General features: G+C 38.5%; 1 protein-coding gene across 4 annotated transcripts; it reads right to left on the reverse strand.

The window, feature by feature from the left end:
- Positions 1-1,849: 1,849 nt before the first annotated feature.
- MOS1 (modifier of snc1) lies at positions 1,850-18,504 on the reverse strand. 4 transcript variants are annotated; one of them, XM_088846008.1, is made up of 11 exons: positions 17,952-18,504; positions 14,812-14,888; positions 13,124-13,219; positions 12,943-12,987; positions 9,956-10,337; positions 9,430-9,526; positions 9,117-9,281; positions 6,206-7,839; positions 3,214-5,904; positions 2,984-3,073; positions 1,850-2,210 (listed from the first exon to the last, which is right to left on the reverse strand). In XM_088846008.1, the coding sequence occupies exons 2-9, from the start codon at positions 14,841-14,843 to the stop codon at positions 3,319-3,321; spliced, it is 5,037 nt and encodes a 1,678-aa protein (XP_088702134.1). In that variant the 5' UTR covers positions 14,844-14,888; positions 17,952-18,504; the 3' UTR covers positions 1,850-2,210; positions 2,984-3,073; positions 3,214-3,318. The 4 variants fall into 4 exon arrangements, with proteins under 4 accessions (XP_088702134.1, XP_088702132.1, XP_088702133.1 ...); XM_088846006.1 differs by having other exon boundaries at positions 6,206-7,842; XM_088846007.1 differs by lacking the exon at positions 1,850-2,210 and having other exon boundaries at positions 2,743-3,073.
- Between the last annotated feature and the right edge of the window lie 3,968 nt (positions 18,505-22,472).

Consider the following 22,472-nt stretch of genomic DNA (forward strand, 5'->3'; position numbering starts at 1 on the left):
TTTCTAGCCTAGGTTCCATTCAAACAGTACCCTATATATATATATATATATATATATATATATATATATATAAGGTTGACACCTTAAAATGTAGAATTAAGGTGTAGAATTAAAGTGCACATCTAAAATCCTTCCAAAAGGTTGTTTTTATATTAGAAAAATATCAAATTGATCATCTCGACATCCAGATGTATAGATATGGAAAAAAAGAGAGATTCCAAGCCTTAAAAATAGTAAATCTTGTAACACATCTCATAATAAAGTTTGGAGGCGCGCCTTAATTTGACCCTTTAAGTTTACAACCTTATGCAACCACACCCATATATATATATATATATATATATATATATATATATATATATATATATATAAGGCTGACACCTTAAAATGTAGCATTAAGGTGCACATCTAAAATCCTTCCAAAAAGGTTGTTTTGGTGTTAGAAAAATATCCAATTGATCATCTTGACATCGAGATATATAGATATGAAAAAAGAGAGAGATATCAAGCCTTAAAAATTATATATCGTGTAACACATTATTTACACCGTGAATTTTCAAGATTTTCATGTGTTTATAAATCTACTTGATTTGAACCATTTTTTAAGTTAAAAAATTTATAATAAAGATAAAAATAGATTCTTGCATCATCCTACAAATTTTCAACACTAAAATTACATCCCATTTTTTATTGGGTAAGTAAAAAATTGCATCTCATGAAAAAATTTAGATGTGCATTGTTTATGGTTGCAACCTTATACAAAACACAACTGTTAAGTGAGATTGAGGATTTTTCATTTCACGTCAAAAACAAACTCTTGGATTTTCGGGCCTAGATTTCTACGAACAAAGGGCTGCAATCCAACATGTTATGATATGTGACCTGTTAGAAACAATGATGTGACTGAGAATTGAAGATTTTTTATTTCAAGTTAAAAAAACTCTTGAACTTTTTAGCATAGATTTCTTCGAACAAAGGGCTGCAATCCAACAGATTACGGTATGGATCTGTTAAGAGGGATACAAAATGACCGTTTTAAAACAGAAGTCAAATAATTCGGTGGAGAATTTAGGGATAAATCAGAAGGAAAAGGGCATTGGGTCTAAAAACAAAAACCCAAAAATAATTGAAATTTGATCTCAATATTTCATAAATTGTAGATTTCAAGGCTATTGTGAATAAACGAGATAGTGACCGAGGAAAATTTGAGAGTTTTTCAGGAAAAAATGAGAGATCAATATCTTTCCACATTCATATTATGTTTAAAAAAAAGGAAGAAGAAGAAAAAGGGGGAGAAAAGGGATACAGGGTTCTTTTTTGTTGATCTTTTTATAAGAGAAATCAAACAAAGACACCAAATACTTACTTCACTTTGGGTATTTTTTAATAATAAAAGAAATAAACAAGGAAGCAAAGACTCCACATAAACATTCTCTCTCTTAGGAGGGAGAGAAATAGAAAGACACGAGAGAGAGGCAAAGCCTAATGAACCAACTCCGTGGACTGGTTTTTTTTTTTTTTCCCTTAAATCAATAGACAGAAGGAAATAGATGAGAGAGAGAACTATCTTTCGCACCCCTGCTTTAGGAAATAGAGAGAGAGAGAGAACTGATCATTTTCTCCCTCTGTAGGACCACCATTATTAGGGCGTGATGCTAACACAGTCGAAAAACATTCGACACTTTTTTGGTAGAAATCACCCAATCCAACCGTCCCTTTTTGACATCTTGAGGAGGCACCAGCCATATAATGGCCATATGCTAGCATAATATTTTTCTATTAAATGCTCCAATGCTAGCACAAGATGATTGGTGTTAATGTTCAAATTGTGGCAAGCAGACAACCATACAAGTGCAAGAGGCATTGTTGCATTCAGTGAAGAGGTCTACCTAATTGCCTCGTAATTATTTACAAATAATGTATCCTCAGAACCAGTGTTTAAAAAGTCGGACTCGGACTTTCACTCGCCAGGGGCTGTAGTCCAAGCTCCCCTTGGTCCGCTTCAAATGAGTCCGAGTCTGACCAAGCAATTTTACAATGGAAAATGTAAAAACCATAATTAAAACGTTTGCGAAAGACACTTGAACCCAAAGGTGTCAAAGCTAGCACACAAATGTCCATCTACAAATACACCTTCAACATCTTGTAAATTTAAGAACATCTTTCCATGTCTATTGAGCAAATCCCAGCCATTCAAGTTCTATCAACTCCTGCATGCGATGGACAATTTTTCACAAAGCGGTGGGAGCACCATGGTGGGACCACCCATAAAAAACCAGAGTTTTTTACTCAATCCATTCTTGTTCATATGTTGTGCAGTTAGCTTCTACAAAAGGAAAAATGGACAATAGGAATGCAATGATACCCAAGTAGAGATGGACAGTAGGAATTTGGATTTCTCAAAACATGTGGGAATGGATCAAGAAGATTTCACAAAACAAATTCACTGAGTATAAAAAAGAAGTATAATTTGGGTATGCAATCCATCTGATACAGGATTAAAAGAAAAGGAAACACTGACCTTACACAGTTCACATACACCACTGCAATAAAAACCCTAACCCCAAACAGTAAACCTCATTTGTCAATCTGATATAGTGGTAGGTTTTCTGTTCATCTTACACATTTCTCGATTACTAACGTACTCATGAATGAAACCAAACAAACTGCAATATTTGGTAACTCCCCCTTCCTCTACCTGGGGGATCGGGCGTAGGCAAAAGAAATGAAGCAAAATACATGTAGAGATGAAATGTAGGCATTGCTTTATCCCTTTCATTATCAGGAGCAAAAACAGTCACAAGGGGAATCAGAAATAGTCTTTTTTTTCTTTAACAAAACCCTATCCAGAAAATGGCCACTAAATACTGGCTTTTCTAGGAATGAATGTTCAGGTCTCCATCCTAGAACAACCAAGAGACAGTAGCAAGCTGTTCAAATGGAAAACACATCTCAAAAATCTATCTCAAAACAGCACCCATACCTCCCATACAATGGCTTCTCACTTCTCTTTTCCCCAGCACATGCCTCTCTCTTTCCAAATTGTCAGAGATCCCAAACCTCAATGAGCACACTGAGTCAAACGCACCAAAGAATAAAAAAGACAACCAGTTAGAAACTCCAATGCCGAGCACTAGATAAAGATAGCCCAACAATCACAAATCAGTCTACATAAAAATATACAAAAACTAAAATGAAAAATGACCAACTCACCTGACCATAGATGGGTTGGAGAGCCATCGCCAAAGCCAAGAAAGAGCAGCCTTCTATGCTCTAAGCTGGTTTGACAAAACAGAAAGGAACAAGGTGTCCTGTCCTTCACTCTCCATTGCCATGACCAGCAGTCACCTTAGAAGAGGCAGCCAAATTGTTCCTCGCATAGAACCGGCCACCACGTCTTCCCTGGCCTTGGCCCCGGTCACGATACCTTGGCCCGGGTCCCACCTTTGAACCCACCTGGTTCTCCTCTTCCCAACCAGAGCGTTGCTGATACCCTGGACCCAAACCCACCTGTGAATCCACTTGGTCATACTCTCCCCAATCCAAGCTTTTCTGATAAGTAGCCTCACTAGGCTTGTTAGACCCAACAGGTTGATACTCATAGTGAGAATTATGCTTCCTCCTCTCACCATTTGAAGGTACATGCTGCTTGCCACTCTCCAAGCCATGAGCCCTGCCACCATAGGGCAGTTCATGGCCGGGGCCCCTCATAAACCGATTACTTTGCAGGGGATGCCTTCGGTAAACTGGCTGCTGTTGCTGTTGTTCAGTTTGAGAATCAATAGGTGTACCTACACTAGTTGCCTGCTGATTGTGGAGAACCTTTTCACTCTTCTCAAGATCTTGATGACCAGGCTTAGCTGCCTCCTTAGAGAAAGAAAGAGTCTTTTGAGAATTGAATTGAGGATTAAGTTCCTTCTCCAAGGAAGCCCTAACAACTTGCACAGAAGACTTCTGACCCCCTGGCCCTCCTCTATCGCCGTTTCGGCCCCCTCCCTGCCTTTGATGAGCAGAGTAAGCTTGAGACTTGGGTTGCCACTGAGAAGTGGTTTGATCCAAAACCACACCACCTTTCCCCTCCAATTCTATTGTCTCCACCGTCAAGGATTGGTTATTATCGCCTCTTTTGGCACCAGCTGCCTCCCAATCTTTATCAATTCCAGTTTGAGTATAATCACCTCTTTTAGCACCAGCAGCCTGCCACTCTTTATCAATCCCAGATTGGTTATGACTTCCACCTCTTTGCACCTTCATTGAGGATCTCTTTCCTTTCTCCACTGTCACAACAAGGCTTTCCCCCTGATAAAATGGGCTTTCTTGACCCTTAGAAGAAACAGGCCCAATCAAACCATTGTTTGAGTTATCATAATGCTTAGCCTGCCTTTTGGGGGAAAATGTTTCCTGTTTTGGAGGCTGATTCCGATCTGCCATCTTGTTCTGATCCCCTGAAGAAGACCACTCCAAAGAATTCAACAGGACATCATGGGAAGAGTCATGAGAGTTTCTCTGGCGCCAAGAGCCATGCCCCTTAGCATGCCTATGTTGTTTGCCCTCGATATTCTTTACCCCACCAGAATCTATACTGATTTCATTATCAGTCTGAGACATCTCCTGTTTCCCACTTGTTTGATCAGGAAAGGCTTGAGAAACAGCGGAAGCTGACTCTTGCTGGCAATTTTTCCCTTGTTGCGCCTGCTCTTTTGCTACCGGCTTGGGCACATACCTCTCAATCTCAGCCCTCTTACTTTTAAACGGGCTTTGTGGGCTCACTTGCTCAGCCTTGACAGTAGGGGCCTCCTCCTTACAGTTATGAGCAGGTTCATCAGAGGGCACCGGCTGGCTTGGTGCCTTAACAGGAGCCCACACAACAGCTTCACTTCCATGGAACTTTTCAGTCACTCTAGCAGTGTGTCCGCCTCGTGTGGGCCTCCTTGAAGGCTGAGGCTTCCACTGATTTACTTTACCAGGAGCTTCTTCAGATGGTTGTGAGGGTCCCTGATCTAAAGATGGAGCATTCTGAGAAATTAAGGCCTCTTGAGCCTCCTTAAAAGGCTGCAGTTGGTTAGCGTTGGCAGGGATGTTAACCTCCTGGTGAAAAGAACCAAATGTTAAAGACTTGCCATTATCACTTGAAGCATTCACAATATCACTTTCTAGGGAAGGTGAATCAGCAACAGTCTCATCAGGCTTGTGTTTGTTCCTCAAGTTTCTGCCAAACTTCTTCTTGCCCACTGTAATGGAGGCCTCTTCAGTATGAGCAATGATTTCAGGTGAGCCAGATGGGCAAGTCGAGTCAACTACGGTGATTCCATGAGGTTTTGAGACACTTGAAGAGACTGGTGCAGGTTGGTTGTTGAGGTTCTTTTCATGAGAGAGAGTCGGTTTCCGTTTATAACCTGATGGCCTTTGCTTGGACCCACCACTAATTTCTTGACCTTGTGGGGCAGGTCTACCAATAGGAGGAGCTTCTTGTGTACTGGCTTCTTGTGGTGGTGGTAATGGCGACTTGGATGTTACCTGCCAAGAAGGACTTGGGGTCTTAGAAGGCATACTTGAAGTGAAACTAGTGGAGTCTTCAGGCTTCTTGGTTGAACTATTCTCAGTCATCTGTGTCTCTTGTTCATTAGATGGCAATTGAGGAGCTTCTGAACACAATGCTTCCTGAGAGCCACCGATAATAGTTTTACTGGAGGATTCAGTTGTGCCCACTGGCTTTGTCTGTGAATTGTTGCCCTGTTGAAGAGGCTGGTCAATCTTCTGGTCCACTGAGCCTTCTGCTACTGTTCGCCTATTCAACTCCTCCAACTTTGCTAGAGCCTTGGCCTTCTGCTCTCTCGTTCGTTCTTCCTCCTCCTTTTGCAGCTGCTTTGCACGTTGCGTAGCAATCTCTTTCATCTTCGCACGCTGAAAAAAGCTCAAAGCTCAAATGAAGTATAATATAATTCAATCGAAATGAAGTGTTATAAACAGTGGTCCATTGGGTTCATCACCGTCCAAGGGAATGATGAACGTCTGAGAGAGAGAGAAAGAAAGGAGTGGAGGGGAGAACAAGATAAGATCCCCATGGTGGATGGATCTAACCCTCTCTCTATTACCGTACAGCAGTTTCATTGGACAGTGATGACCCCAATGTGACAATGGTTTTTCCACAGCCAATTCGGACATCAAAGTGTACTTTTTCCCCAAAAGTAACTAGATCACATACCTGCGCCTTATGATCATCTGAATCAAATGAGGATGTCAAGTATGGTACTCCACCAACCTTTATAGATATATCTAACACATGTTTCTCAAAATCATCTTGACCAGCATGATAATCAGGCATGAGCACATTAACTTGGCTGGATTCCCCAGAGGCTTTCCTTCGCCACTCTTCACTCTCCTGAAAATTCTTATTGTTATTAAACCTTCCTTTGGCTCGATAGCCTCCTCGCCCTTGCACAACCTGACCTCTTTGATTACTATGAGAATGGGACCTCTCTCCAATTTCAGAGCACTCCACCACAGCCTCCATTGAGGTATGCCGCACTTCAGGCTGTTTAGTTTCAACTGTAACATTGCCACTTGATTCAGAGTGATCATCAATGGTTGCACCTTCATCTTTATGAGAAATGAGCACAAGCACATCACTACCAGGAGCCTTCTCGGTTGACACAGGAGCGCTGCCATGTTCTTTAGCAGGAAGTTCGGATTTACCATTCACAACCTTGAACCTTTTGGGTTTCTCCTCTTTACTAACAACTTGGGAAGCTTGATATCGACCTTCAAATGATCGAGCCCCAGCCACATTGGTCCTGGTAGCTAGCGGTTCTTGAGGAAGCTTTGGTTTACTATCAGTAGTATCAAACTTCCTATCAACAGAGACCATGGGTTTACTAGTGGCTTCAGAAGTGGTATCACTAACAACCGAAGACCTACAATTATCTGGGCTATTTTGTGAAGAAACTTCTTCACTAAATGCTGGCTTTGAGAAATCCATAGGCTCATCATTGGAAGCAGCAGCCCCCCAATCATTTTCCCCACTAGTCCTTGGGCTCACCTTATCAGAATGCATTGTTGCATTTGAAGCCAAATGGTTTCCTTCCTTTTGCCCTGAATTCTTATCAGACCAGTCATAGTTAGGCTTCAGCAGAACTTTGTACGGCCCCTGATGCACCTCAGGACCATGTCGAGCCTCTAGAACTTCCCTAGGTGGACCAGAGTTGGCACCCTGGGCAGGCTTCCCTTGAAATCTACTTGAATCAGGGTGGGTATTTTGGTTAGGATATCGGTTATAAACAGAAGGCCCCATCATGGTAGGATCTCGATCATCTGAGTTGTTAAAGCCCACACGTGGAGGACCATAATACCCATCATAAGGCACTGGACTAGGATAAACCCCCTGACCTAGAGGCATCGGTCGACTAGGAACCATGTAAGGGTCAGGTGGCACAAGAGGTCGAAAGGATTCCCCATTCTGGTGGTAACCACCACCTCCACTACTGGGCCTTGGAACTGGTTGTGTATAGGGAAGAGGCCTGACTGGCATTGGACCATGGAAATATGCAGAAGGGTCTACCGGATATGGCCCTGTAGGTCCTGATGGTCCATATGGACCCACGTGGGGTGGGCCCCTGAACCAGGGGCCTTCTTGAGGGTTTCGAACTGGGGCCCCTTGCCAGGGATCAAAATGGGGTGGTGGCGGCATGGCCATGTTCGCATATGGCTGCATCTGCTGAGGCTGATCTCTCTGCCAATTCTCCCTGTAAGGTGGTGCGGCCCCGCCTGAAGAATATGGGGAGTTCTCTCTTTTCCAAGTGTTTACAGATCCCTTCTCTGTGCTATCATCCACAAAAACGTCTTCTGTTGAGACAGACCCACAGTCAAGTGACAGATAGAAACATCTTATTGATTGCTGACCAATCAAAAGTGAAGAATTCTATATCCATCTATCTAGAAAGCTAGCTGTATACTAACCCACCTACCTATCTATTCGTCTATATATCGATCTACCTACCTATCTAGGAGTATATTCCATGCTTCTTAAGAGTGTAGAAGGTGGTACTCAGTCCCAACCATCGTTCTCTGACCAGGACCACCCAGGTCAACCAGACAAGGTCCAGCCAGATCAAAGAAGTTTTTGTTCCAGCTTGAAAAGATTCACAGTGTAAACTCAGCTGGACTTATTTGATACAGCTTGAAAAGATTCAGTGTGTAAACTTGGATGGGTCATGATATAACTTGTTTGACCTGGCCCAGTCTTTCCAGATGCAATGAGTTTGCTTTTTTGTCTTTACATGAAAGGGGTGAAAAAAGGAGGGACGGGGGGGAGGGTTGTTAATCTACAGAAGTGAGTCCAATCCAATTGTGTATTTCATTGTATTTCATTCTAGCAAAACATGTAGTTAAGGCAATTTTCCCGACCTGAAATTTTATCATCTAGTGATCAATTTCAGAAAAAGAAAATTGTTAAAAACCCAGATCAATTGTCTATTAAATAGGTTGTCCAGAGTCGATCAATGATGGAGATCTGAGCATTTTTTTATCTCCAAGTCAAATGCTTTTAATCCAAAATAAATTTAAACCTGAATAAAGATCATTTGAGAGTTCTGGGGTAAAACAAATCCTCTGACATGCAGTTTTCGTCATGGGTGAAGATATACATCTTAGTCCCTCATGACCAAAATTTCCAACGGAGGAAATTTAAAATAAATAAAAATCTCACTCTCCAATCCTTTTTCCCTCATGATTAAAAAAAAAAACTTAGGGCCCACGACATCCTCTCTCTCAAAAGAGGGTTTAAGGGTTAGCCATATTCTCTCTCTCTCTAATCCACCCCATTTTTTTAGAGAAGACAAGAAAGAAGATAGGTAGTAGAACTGTAGAAATAATGAGCTTGCAAACTTAAGTTCTAGATCATAAAATTCAATTTAACTCTTATGGCCCCCTGCTTTTTGAATGCGAACAATTAACTCCACGGGCCAGGAATTACTTTCAACAACAGATAGTGGGCATGAGTACCCAAAAACAATATTTATACTTAGAATATAGTACTCTGTCCCGTCTATCTATACATGTGTGTGTGTGTGTGTCGTTGTGTGGGTGTGCATAAGAAATATGAATGTGGATACACTCACCAGAAGGAGATGTTCCAGGCCTCTCCTTTGGTGTCATTTGCCGCCCAGAGGCTGAAGATGGACGCTCAGAGGCTGAAGATGGACGCCCAGAGGCTGAAGATGGACGACCAGAAGGCGCAGATGGGTGTCCAGAAGCCGATGATGGACGCCCATGAGAGCTGTGGCCTGCCATAGAACATATGAAAGACCAAAATGGGTCTCTACAAGTTTTTGAGTATATGCATAATCGTTTCAACCTTCTAAATGCAAAGATCATACACTGTTTCCAAAAACTACAATACCTAAAGATCATGGGCAAAGAAACTCTAAGTACCTTGTCGTGCGTTCGAGTCAGTAGGCTTATCAGAACCAAGAGTTGGAAAATCGCCAGATGAAAGCATAAACCCGCTGCCCTTTGAGGACGAAACTCCCTGTGAAGAACCATTGCCAATAGCTAGCATACATCAGGGAAAAGAGCGTATAAAAATTTAACCAAACATAAAGACAAAAAAAAAAAAAAGGGGAGACACCAAACAAAAAATACCACGACAAAATTAGTAACTTTTTAATGGGAAAAGGAAATGCATAATTACCCACCTAGCATATGGTAATTCCATACATGTGCTGAGAAAACAGCATCCTTCTCAACGGCAGATGCTAGAGATGAGCCATGGTTCCCATGATAGACATTTATTTGGAACCATAGTTCATTTCCACCATCCTTCTTCAGAATGGAATGCCCCACCGGTATATGGTATGTCATAGAGATATGCCAATAGTTTACCTTTTTTTTGCATTAACGTTTCCCTTCTGTATATTTGAAGACAATTAAGAAATCATGGGCAAAGAAACAGATTTACCAATTTCTCTGCAGTTCCTGATCCTCTCCATGCAACAGAACTATCAGTCAAGGGTTCAGCGAACCGGGATAGCTGAGAACTACCAGGTCTTGTTTCTGCAGAGTGAGGACGAGGTGATGGCAACAATGTTTGGTTCGACCCCAATACCCCTGATGCAGAAGAAGGTCGAGAAGATGGGCCCCATGCACTAGAAGAAACAGGTTCTTGTGATTTATCACTACCAGCTGTAGAGGGGCGAGTGTCACCCCCAGATGAAGGGCGACCAGTAAGGCGGTTAATCGAACTAGGACTTCCATCAGTGTTTGGGGATGACAATGCTGACAAACCCCATGCATTTCCTGGAGCGGTAGGACGAGTGTTGCTTCCCCAGCCAAGAGTACCCCTGCCAAATATGCCAAAAAGAGAATTCACAATTGGGTCCTCTAGAGAATAATACACCTAATTGAATGTGGTCAAACAAGTAGGGAACATTCAACCTTTTTTTTGGGGGATAGTTGACATACTTCATTGATTTCTATCAATCAAATATACAAAGTATGAGAGGACTCTTTACGAAACTAGGTTTAAAAGCCTAGTCTCAACAGACACGAAAATAGGATTCTACAAAATTGACTGTGTGGTATATGCTCTATAAAGGCCATTATGCTGGTACCAAGTCACTACTAAGTAGGTTTCCCTTATTCTTGTCTAGCAAGCACATCTGCCTTCTCATTTACCTCCTGCGTCATATGCCGTATGACCAATTGCAAGGGGATGAGGAGCTATTCTATGTCCTGGAAAATGCTATATGGAAGCCATGGAAATTGTTTTATCCCCTCCTTCCTTGAAATCACATCTTGAAATCCCTTCTGTAATAAGATTTTTTCGATTTGGATTCAAATTTCATAAAGCTTACTAGCAAGACGAGGCTTAAGACCATAGTTCCCGGGATCGCCCCTAAAGGGCATAGTTCCGGCTCCTAAAACCAGCTCCCGCACTCCAAATCATGGATCTCAATTGGAGATCCTTTTTTTTTGGTGAGGAAACTCGGTCCATTTTCTAGGAATCTTAATCCCTTATTTGTAGGGATCTGATCCCCTAATGAGGGAGCTCAATCCTGTTATTTGTGGATCTGGATCCCTGTCATGTTGGGATCTCGATCCCTATATTTGTGGATCTCCATCCATATCGTGTAGTGATCCCAAACATCAAAAATTAAAATAATTAGAGTACTATATATAGATTGTGGACTATAGAGTATTAGACTGGAGTTGTAAAATCTAAAATGCAAGAACCATATCAAGAATTGACATAATTAAAGCATTTAACACAATGGGAAGAGGGAACCAGGTCTGTTGCGCAATGGAATCTAGTTTCCGAGAGCATGAGGACTGCGATTCTTTATATTTACGAATTGAGGACCCCAATTTATATGGATTGGGGTCCCTCAGGTATTTGGGATCGAGATCCCATGAGAAGTGGGAAAGGTGGCCCTTGCAAAATGGGATCCAGATCCTTGGGACTGAGATCCTTTATACATGGGATGCAGCTCAGGGCTAGATACACTGTAAGGTTTGCGATCCCGGACTACCGGATCTTTTGGCCTATCTAGATCTGACAATCCCAATCCCAATCCCAGAGCTGTTCCCGCTCCAATTCCCAGTCACTATGCTTCAGACCCTGCAGCTTCACAACTAAGCAATGGTCCCTGAGTAGGTAATCAGGATCTGACCCTTATGGTTCCTTACAATATCTCCAACACCTACAGACCCAGAGCTCCCATCAAAGGTTCCATCAAAGTTCATTCAGTACATTGTCAGGTGTCAGCTGCCATTTCAAAGGCTCAATGTTCAGCACTACTTCACATTTCTCAACAATGACCCCAATGATTAGTAAAATCTCTGGCCCCATATCCCCAAAATTCCTTGTTTGACCTTGCCAATGAGATCACAGTGGCCTTGAGTTGTCCTCTCAATATGTGCAGAGCTTTATTTTGGTCTTTAAAATACCTGTTGTTACTTTCTAACCAAATAGCCCACAAAATAGCAAGTACAGTTATTCTCCATAAACCAAGACCTGGAATTGATACAGGTGGAATGTACCAGTCATTGCTCCCACATGGTGTCAAAGGAGGAGGGCTAAGCCTGGGTGATCCAAAAAATATACAGTGCAAAAGACCACAGTTGTACGAGTACAATAGGAAGCATTTGACATTACATCTCTGGAGAAAAGTTGTCTAAATGGGAGACTTACAACGGTAACAGAACTATACATACGAGCATTACATTATCAAGTACATTAAGCTCCGTGCAATATAAGGCCACATTCATGTAATCATTTATTTCTTGTAGTCTGCTGTTTCTACATTTCTTTCATTGCTACATACAGATGAAATCACTTTATCAATCCGTACATTCAAATTCTAGTAATCACTTTATCAATCAGTACATACAAATTCTTGTATGCTTGACTCGAAGTATACATCCCTAATGAAACACCTAAGTATATCCACTACATATTTGAACCAAATAGAGAGAATATGACCTGATCTCGTCCTAAGTTCAACCTCGCTCGAAAAGGATCAAATGTACATCCCCACTGACCAAATCAGGATGCATTCCAGCTAGAAGGTGAACCAACTGGCCATTGCAACACAAGATTGCATATGGTTTTTTTGTGTTCATGAAAATAATTAAAGGTACTTCATTCAAAATAAACAGAAGACACTCCCAGCGAACATTGGGTGTTTCCCTAAAATCTGGACACTTAGTAGAAGTAACATGTGAAGAAATAAAACGAGTACATGCACTGCTTAAAATAGGTTGCATTCGATTGCTTCGGAACTATCAAGACACAAAATAAGTCCCCTAAAATAACAGGTGCTAGCAATCCCTATCTTTGATATCGCATAAGATACTAATAGTGAATATCTAAAAAGTTATCTTGCCCAACACAAACTACAGACACAAATAAAAAGTAATTCAATTCCATTAGGAAAAAAACATTACTTTGGAACAATTTCCACATTTGGGTCCAAGCCGTGGTTCTCCAACCTGCAAATAACAGAGATCATACAGTCATTCAAGAAAAAAGAGAAGCCACAAAAAATATGGGATTTAAATAGTCAATTTTTTTTTTTTAGTTAACTTCCTCTCAAAAAAATATAGTCAATTTTTTTAAGTACCATACCTTTGACTAGGCAAATTAACAGGCTTAGGTACAGCAACTTTAGGTACAGCAATTTTTCCTAAAAGTTGCATGCCACCTCTGCGAGTAGAAGTCCATCTGCAACAAGTTCCAAGAATATAATAAACATAAAGATCATCCGAAAGGAAGTGTTGAAAGTTTGTCCCCTCACCAAACTTTTGTATCAATATTTTGACATAAGATCCATTCAATCATCACCAATGCAAACAGGGATGATGTACACAATACAATTTTCTTCAACCATCTCATGTTACACAGAAATCAGGGTCCCATGCACTCTAAAGCTTATAACTTTGAAATGGAAAACCTAAACATAATTAACCAACTCAGATAGAAGCATGTAGGCAACAAGTCAATTGTATTAAAATGCACAGAACATAATGAAACAAATGACCAGCACACATCAAATGCCAAACATCTAACATCCTTTCAAAGAAAGGGCTGAGAGTTCTAAAGGCATGCGCGGCATGTCAGCCCTACCATCAGCAGCCCCATTTATTATACTTTACATCCAAAAAAAAATGTCTAGGGAAAATTCATTTGTCATTAGGGGGAATATACAACACCACTTACATACCCAGGTGCTACCTCCATTTGACCTGAATTTCTCAAGAGTCTTACATGATACAAGAAAAGAAAGTCTTCGAGTCTTCGGTAAAAGTCTTCTACCAAAGATATACAGATCCAAGACTAAGTGCTATATCTGATATAAGAGCACCACAGTCAAAGTGTATAAATTTCTACATCCTAGGCACCTCTTGACCCTAAACCAATAATTGTTATTAAATTGAGCACATAATTGACTGATTTGTAGCACAAAGGCATGATTTGCAAATCATCGTTGTTAACAAATACAGATATTAGGAATAGTGATTTAACCATGTAGGCAAAGAAACAGGGATCGTGAAGAAAGAAAAAAGGGAATCACTAGCCCACATTACTAATCTCCCAAAGAAAGGAAACCTGCTCATCATTTAATTTCACAGATGCAATGGAGCCCCAGACACCTTAATTGGCAACTTCCTTACCCCTCACGACTTTCCAACTCTTCATGCCCTAAGTTGTAGTATGTTTATGCCAGAACTAGTTTCAATTAACCACAAAATACACTTCAGTCAAAATATAACGATGTTTCTAGTTGGATTAAAAAGTATATGGTGTTCCATGCCAATGCAAAGAACTTCTATTAAAGGACTTCTTTTATTGGTATGAAAGGACGTGTAACGTGTTACTATAATCGAAATAAATCTCTATGAAAGCCATCATAAAAGGGAAAAGGCAGGGGTGGGGTGGGGGGTGTGGGAGGAGAGAGACGGGACTCAAGTAGCTAACTTATCAACCAATAAAATACTTTAATAAGACCAAAAAGTATTGCCATTTTCTTTTTCATAAAATTAAAATATGTATGAGACTAATATTGAATCCCCTATGTACCACTGATTGCATGCATTTGATGTTATTCTTTGGCACAATTACACAAATCAAACGATAAAGTCATGATCGGCTGAAGTCAAATTTGAGAAATGGAAACCCAAAAACTTAATGAATTTCACAAATACCAAATAACGATAAAAAAGATCCCCATGCACAAAATAAAGACTGTCAAAATCCCACAAACCCTTAACATATATGGACAAACACATGGATAATGTGAGAAATAACCGAGGTACCTTCGATCTCCAGCTAACACGCTTGAAGACATGGTTTACTTTGAAAAACTCCAAGGTCATTCAACTTGATTGTTCTCCTACAAAGAAAAACAACATAAACACCCATTATGATAATGCAATATCTAAATGAAGACAAATCAAGTACATTTGTAGCCACACCCAAGAACGTCTACCCTACAGTTATAGTTCCCTATACCAGAAATTTCAATACTCATGCATGTAGACACTTATGGTATCTTGTACAATGTTGCAAGTGTATATGCATGCAATGTGTATAGGATGAGTGAGAGAGTGGTACATCTTGTACAATTGAGATATCTATGAACAGCGAAACATTCTCATTCAATCCTACATTTTTCTCAAGCCACACTTCAAATACAAGAAACATGACAGAAATTCCAGTCATTTCCATAAGAATGTACTTCTCACTAAGGTTCATCATCATGGAAAACTTTGAGCAGAACAGGCAGAAGTTCTCAATCAACTCCTTTTTATGTTCATCTACATCTCAAAGCATGGAACTTGACCAAAGATAAGACAATCTGATACAAAAAAAATAAAGAAAAGCATTTTTTGGACTCAAGGGCAGTAGCCTCGTGATAAGGCACGCTATGTCTTTAACCCTAAAGTTATAGGTTACTGTCCAGCAGCTCCAGCCCAGTGAACTAATAGTAGAAAACAAAGACCACAAGAGAGAGAGAGAGAGAGAGAGAGAGATTAAAGAGGGACTTGTTTTTGGAATACAAGTAGAATACTCTCCCTCTTTAATCCCTAATTGAAAGACATTCTACTGGAAACTTTTTAGGGATTAAAGAAGTTGCAAAATAGAGCTTTTGGCAACCAAAAGTGACCGATTGAAGCCTACTTCTATTGGTTTTCTAAAAGGTTAGTAAAATTCAATTGTTTATGTTTAGGGTTTTGTATTTATTGTAAGTATTGTTTCATGCTTTTTTTTCATTTTCATGTGTTTATTTTTGAAGTTTGGCTTTACATTTCTGATGAAACTTTATGAGTGCTTTGTTTTCTTAGTTTGCTAATTTTTTGTGATTATAATATATTTATGGCTATATTTGGCTATTTATGCCTATGTTTGACAATATTACTCTATTTATGGTTATATCTATAATTTATAATGCAAAATAATAAATTTATAATACACATTTGGCTATGTTTGACTTTATTTGCCTTTTTTTTTTTTTTTTGAATTGGGTAACACTTGACTAAATTTATAATATATGTAAATCATAAATTCATAACACCAATAACCTCCACCCCCCTTCTCCCCCCCCCCCCCCCCCCCCCCTCTTCTCTGCGGCCCCCACTCGGGTCACTAGGCAGCTCCCATCCCGGGCCGTTGCACACCCCAACCACAGAGGCACCCGTTTACGTTTTCTTGAACATTGTTTTTTTGAAACTACTAACTGTCGTTTTCTTAACATTGTTACGCTTAAAGATAACTATAGACAAAGCAACATAAGGCATAACCATCCCTTCATCAAGCAAATTTCTATTTGAAATGTCTCAACAGTTCATTTCGAATTATGACAGCGTGGGTAGTGCTTCAAAAAACGCTAGGAAGCACCCTAACACACAACGCCCAGGTGCTAGGCAGGCCCCCAAAACCTTAGGCACCCTGAGGTGAAAATTTGCATATATGTCCTGTTCAAAAGCACATATATGCAGATATTTGAGTTAATTTTGTATTTTTTGCATTTATACGTATTCTATCTAACCTTTTCCATGCAAATATATACACATGAATGCTGAAACACGTTCAAAACTTCGAATCATTGAAAATTTAGTGAAAAAAGTCAAAAAACGTACACAAGTCCATGGTGTATTAGCCTCCAACTATCCAATCCAAACTGAGTATGGCATATTCCATACTGACACATGAACACAATCATAGCTAGACAAGATGAAATACAACAGAAAAGTACAAAAACAATAGCCCAAATGTCCAATACAAGAGGATGTTTATGACATCTTTCGAGCTAGAAATCACCGCAAAAGTCTTCAAATCTTCACTAGCACCATAAAAAAAAATAATCCAACAATGAAGGTTAAGATTTTGAAAGCTTCCTCAAACTTCATAATCTTTTTTTGATTCACAGAAATATCAAAATCAATCGATTTTGGGGCTCAAATTAGAATTTTTTTCTCACATAGGGGCTTTAGAATACCTCCAATGTTCATTTATGAAAAATTTGTGGGTCAAAATGACCCAAAGTGCCCTTAGAGGTCACTTTAACACCCAGGTCCTGGCACCCAGGGAGGGCCATCCAAGCCTGGCATGCGCCCTAAGGACCTTCTGGCAGCTAGGCACCAGGCTATCCATTTTTTTGAACAATGAGTATAGGCGTTTTGCATCTGGAATTAAATAAAGCCACAAACATACAGCCAATAACTAAACTAATAGGATCCACCAAAGGGACCAACTCAAAAGCAACTTAACTCACCATTTAAACAGAATTGTAGGCACCAATATCTCTCTAATTCACAACGTAAAGGTAGGATGAATGTTCTCATACAGGGTTTAGCTCCTAAAAGACCACAAAAGATATATGCGACTCAAAAACGGACTTGAAAATCCTAGAGAATCTCCGTAATATGGCCACACTAAGCTAATAGCAGATCAAGATTTTTTTTTCTTATTTTTTAATTAAACCCTCACTGCCCTCCATGCCTAGACGTAATTTGTGGTGAAAGAAGACATAGACACATACAACGATCTCATAGTATAAATACGAAGAAGACACAATGAATGAACATTAAATGGCAAAGTAACCAACAAATTTCAGAAAAATAAAAATCATAGAAAAGATGTAACTTTGAATGCTATGATAAAGAAACAAACTTTAACGAACCATCTCCCCAATAAAAACCCTAGTTCCAACATGAATACATAAAAAAACCAAGGCTTTATAATTCAATTAACGAGTTCGAAATCAATAAGAATACATCCAACTCTCACAAAACATTCTAATAAAAAATAAATGACGGCCAAAGAAATCTCATCAGTTTCCAACTACCGCTAACGCTACTTAATCAAACAGGGAAGTTGATCAACAAAAAAACCCTAATCATGGCAAACACAAACAAAACATAAATAAAACCAGACTGGATTGATTGCTTCCCACCTGATTCTTATGCCTTCAAGAACACGAACCAAAAAGCTTGAAACCCTCGACTCCAAAGAAAAAAGAAAAAAAAGAAAGAAAACACAAAAAATCGCGATCTCCCTCACTCTAAAAACGATCCAGTAGATATCAGTCTAAGGATCGCTATCTCAGATAGCGTCAAAGAGGCGAATGAAGAGAAAAGGGAAAACAGATTTAGAGAGAGAGAGAGAGGGGTTGGGAATAAAAGGGCCGCAGAGGGAATCCCGTTATGTTTTGGACGGGGTTTACATGGAAAAGGGTTAGAGAGAGAGAGAGGTTTGGAGAGAGAAAGAGGGAGAAGTTTAGAGAGAGAGATAATGTTATTTACAGGGGTACCTGCTAGAAACGCCTTTTTTTGTCTCTAAATTTATGTGGTTCACGGGAAAAAATATTATCTGCAAACTAAATGACTAAAATAGCCCTAATTTTGCTCTCTAAGTTAGAGAGAGAAAGGAACTATAATTTGATCATATCCTAGAGAGAGAAAGATAACATCTTTTCGTAGAGAGAAAGGAAAGTTCAAGATTTGCTCGGCGATTGTAAGCTTATCCGTTGTTATATTTAACAAAAAAATATATATATTACATATATTTGCTTTAAATGCATAATATACATGGGTGCGGTTTGTATAGAGCCTACTTTCAAACAATCAAATTAAGGACTACTTTCAAACAGTATCGAAAAATGTGGTTTCAATACTGAAAATATTTGTGATAGCCTTAAAATATATTTTCATTTTTATTTATAAAGTTTAAAGTTTCAAAAATAGTGTAGATCGACAAATCTATGAAAACTTGAAAATTGACCGTCCAAAAATACATTTCAAAATACACTATTTTCAAAGCTTGAAATCAACTTTTCTCTCATTTTTATGCATCTTGATGTCGAGATGATCAATTTGAAGATATTTCAGCATCAAAACAATTTCTTTTTAATGAAATTTTTTAAATAGGCTTTAATTTGTTTGTTTAAAGCCTCAGCTCCATATAAACTTTTTCCTATACAGTGACGTGCTGTTATGACTTAGCGAAGTAGCAAACTTGAATGGTTTGTTGCATCGGTAGAAAGTTAAAATTTGACTTGTTGTTGAAGACACAAGAAATGTGGCCTCAATTAAATAAAAAAGTTGAATCTCTCTCTCTCTCTCTTAAAATACAATGCAGAATCTCTCTCTGTCATTGTGTCTCTTGAGCCGTGTCGTAGAATCTCTTTCTACCTCCGGGTCACTTGAGCCGTGTCGTAGAATCTCTCTCTACCTCTATGTCTCTTGGGCAGTGTTCGACTCTGGGCGAGCAAACCCGGACACGTATGAGTAAGTCGAGCTCACTACCTCGGACACGTATGAGTAACTCGAGCTCACTACCTCGGTAAGTCTAAGTATCCCAAGTTTGTTTTTTAGGAAATCCAGGCCGTGGGTTGGGGGCATTCTCAAGGATGACGAAGGCAATATCTTTTCCTATTTATTTATTGGAGGGGATTCTCTTAATGTCATCAAATGGTATAGATTGCAACAAAGAATCCCGTGATCTCTTCATGATTTATTGGTTAAGATTATAGATATTCGCTCTTAAACCTTTGCCTCATGTCTCCTCTCATATCTTTCGAGAAGCTTATGATGTAATGAGTCACTTTGTCAAATTTGGGGTCTTTGACATCTTTATCCCTTTTCAACAGTATAGTTACTTCCATGTAACCCATGCTTTTTAAGCAGCTATTCGATAAAAGTTATAGAGATTGTCAAAAGAAAACAAATATTCCAAGTTTGTTGGTCAAGTTCGGGGATATTAAAAAAATTTAAGGGAAAATATCTCCATATTTTCTATTTTTAGGTTTCATTTTTTGATAAATTTAAGGTTTCAAAATATATCTTCTATCTCCTGGTCACTTTAAACCTATTTTTTAATCTAAATAAATATGAAAAAGATATATTTTTTCTAAACCCAATCATTTCTCTCTCTTCACTTATATATCCTAAACTTATCTTTTTCTCTCTCTTCCTATGCCTCTCACTCTCTCCCTCCTCCCATGTTTTTCCAAACACCTCTTTTTCTCTCCTCCCAATAAGCTCTCACTTCCATGAAGCCTTTTTTATCTCTCTAGAAATTTGGGATGATGGTTTTTAGAAAAAGCATGTCTTTTTAGATTTATTTGGCCTAAAAGAACATATTTAAATTAGTTTAGCGGGTTAGAAGAAATAAAATCTACAATTTTTATGCCCCAAAATATCTTTTGAAACTTGGTTCTATTGTGAAATGAAATCTAAAAATAGAGAGTATGGAGATATTTTTTCAAATTTAAATAAAAATCTATAAAATAAGAAATTTATTTGTGATATTTTTTATGTTTTCTATCATTTTGGCAAAGATTATAAAGCATTTTGGACATAAATGTTTATTTTTATATTTTCCATTCTTTTTGAATTTTTTTTAAAGTACCTTTAGTCACAAATTAATTTTTTTTAAAAAAATTATTTTTTCATTATATTTTTAACCTCATTTGGATGTGTTTTGTTTAATTTTTATTTTAAACATATGTTTCATAATTTTAGAGGTAATTTGTATTTATTCTTTTAACACTTCTTGGTCTAGTGGGACCCTGGCCCACTCGAGCCGAGTAACATGGAACTTGGCCCGAGTTACTTAGCTACTCCGGCTCGGCCCATGGCGACGTGCCATCCCCAAGTGGTGGTTTCCAACACTACTCTTCAGTACGATGTAGACGCTTTCTCACTTGGTCTCGGTCCATATAAAGTTAGATCTCTCTACATTTTCAATAGAAATATAGAATGTAGAATCTCTCTCCAACTCTCAGTACAAAGCACAATGTCTCTCTCAAATTTTTTCTTGCCTCTTTTCAATGCAAAGTACTCTCTCAAATTGTCTCTCATAGAAAAGTAGACTCTCTCTCTCCTACTCTCTCTCTCTCTCGATGCTCATCTTTTTTTTTTCTTTTTTAAAGTAATTCAATGAGGAAGACATATCTTAACCCTTTTTCTTTTTTTTTTTAAGATAGATTAAAGAATTTAGCCGCCTTTTTTCTTTCTTTCTTTCTTATTTATTTATTTATTTTAGATGTTGTTTATCTCTCTCCCAACCCTATTCTTTCTCTCTCTCACAAACCCTTAGTCGTGTTCTTCAGTCATCTATGCCTCCTTTTCTTTAGCCTACTCAAAATCATTCCATTGAAGCGATTGCAAAATGCAGTCAATGAAAGTTTTAATGGTTAATGAGAGCTGGAGCGGGTAATGATGAAATTTAATGATCAAATACCTTTTAAAATTTTTGAGGATATTTTTTATTATTTTATTTTATTGAAAAAAAAATTTATAGTTTTTATAGGTGTCACTTTAAAAGAGGAGGACGTCCAAATTTTGATGTTAAAATAGTTTGTAAAATAAATAAAAATAAAATAAAATAAATGATCTTGTGAAACCCTCCCACACCCATGCGTGTAGGATCTCAAAGCATCACCATTCAATATGACATAGATCTCTAGAAAAGTCAAGTCCCATACCTATATGACAACTTTTTTTAGAGATATGTGGCATCCTTTGGAGTCCTATACACATGGGCGTGGGAGGGTCTCATCAGATCATTATTCAAAAAATAATATAATGACATGACATTATGATTGGGGCCCTCTCAGCCGGTTGGTACCATAGTTAGTAAATCGCCGTTTAATCGGTGATCTTTTATGGAAACAATTTTAAACGGCGACCTTTTTGAAAAGGTCATGAAAAAATGGTGTACTTTTTATAAAAGCATTTAAAACAAGATTTTTTCATAATTCGATTTAAATCAGGCCAAACAGTAGTATCTTTTTTACCTATAATTTTTTTTTTCCCTGTTTTGTGTATTGCAGCCATTGCTACTTATGGAAATTTGTATTCCCACAGTGCTCTTCAAAGCCACAGTTGCTGATTGAAAGTATGAATTTTTTGCCTTTTTAAAAAAATCTAAACAAAGGTGTTATTATGGAAAATCATTGTCTAAATGAAATAATACCATTTATAACAAATCATTTCATAAAATAAATCATTGTGTAAAGAAAATCATATACATGCAGATTTTTGTTATTATTTGTGATAATTGTTTTTATGAAAATAATGTTAATGGCACAAATTAGAGCTCAAAACATAGTCTTTTACTGATGAATGAGAAGCCGAGTGTGAGTACAGGTTTTTTATTATGTGATAACAAAGATAAACAATATAGTGTAAACTGTAAACTTTTAGGAGCAAGCAATCCCCCAAACTTGTTGTTTCCCCGACAAAATGAAAAACCCTCTTCCTTTTCTCTCTATGAAAGTCAAGGCCTCTTCACAAATCAAAAAATCAGTTAGGGCCTCATCACAAATCAGTATAACTTGGGCTTTCTCTCAAACAAGAACTCAGCATAATTAGGGTTTTTTCTCAACAAGAACTCAGTATAATTAGGGCTTTCTCTCAAACAACAACAACTCAAATCAGAGAAAAAAATCCTCTTCAAACTATCCCAAATC

Source organism: Amborella trichopoda, chromosome 9 (assembly GCF_054954075.1).
Source record: "Amborella trichopoda isolate Santa Cruz 75 chromosome 9, AtrichopodaSantaCruz75HAP2 v2.0, whole genome shotgun sequence".
Lineage (NCBI taxonomy): Eukaryota > Viridiplantae > Streptophyta > Magnoliopsida > Amborellales > Amborellaceae > Amborella > Amborella trichopoda.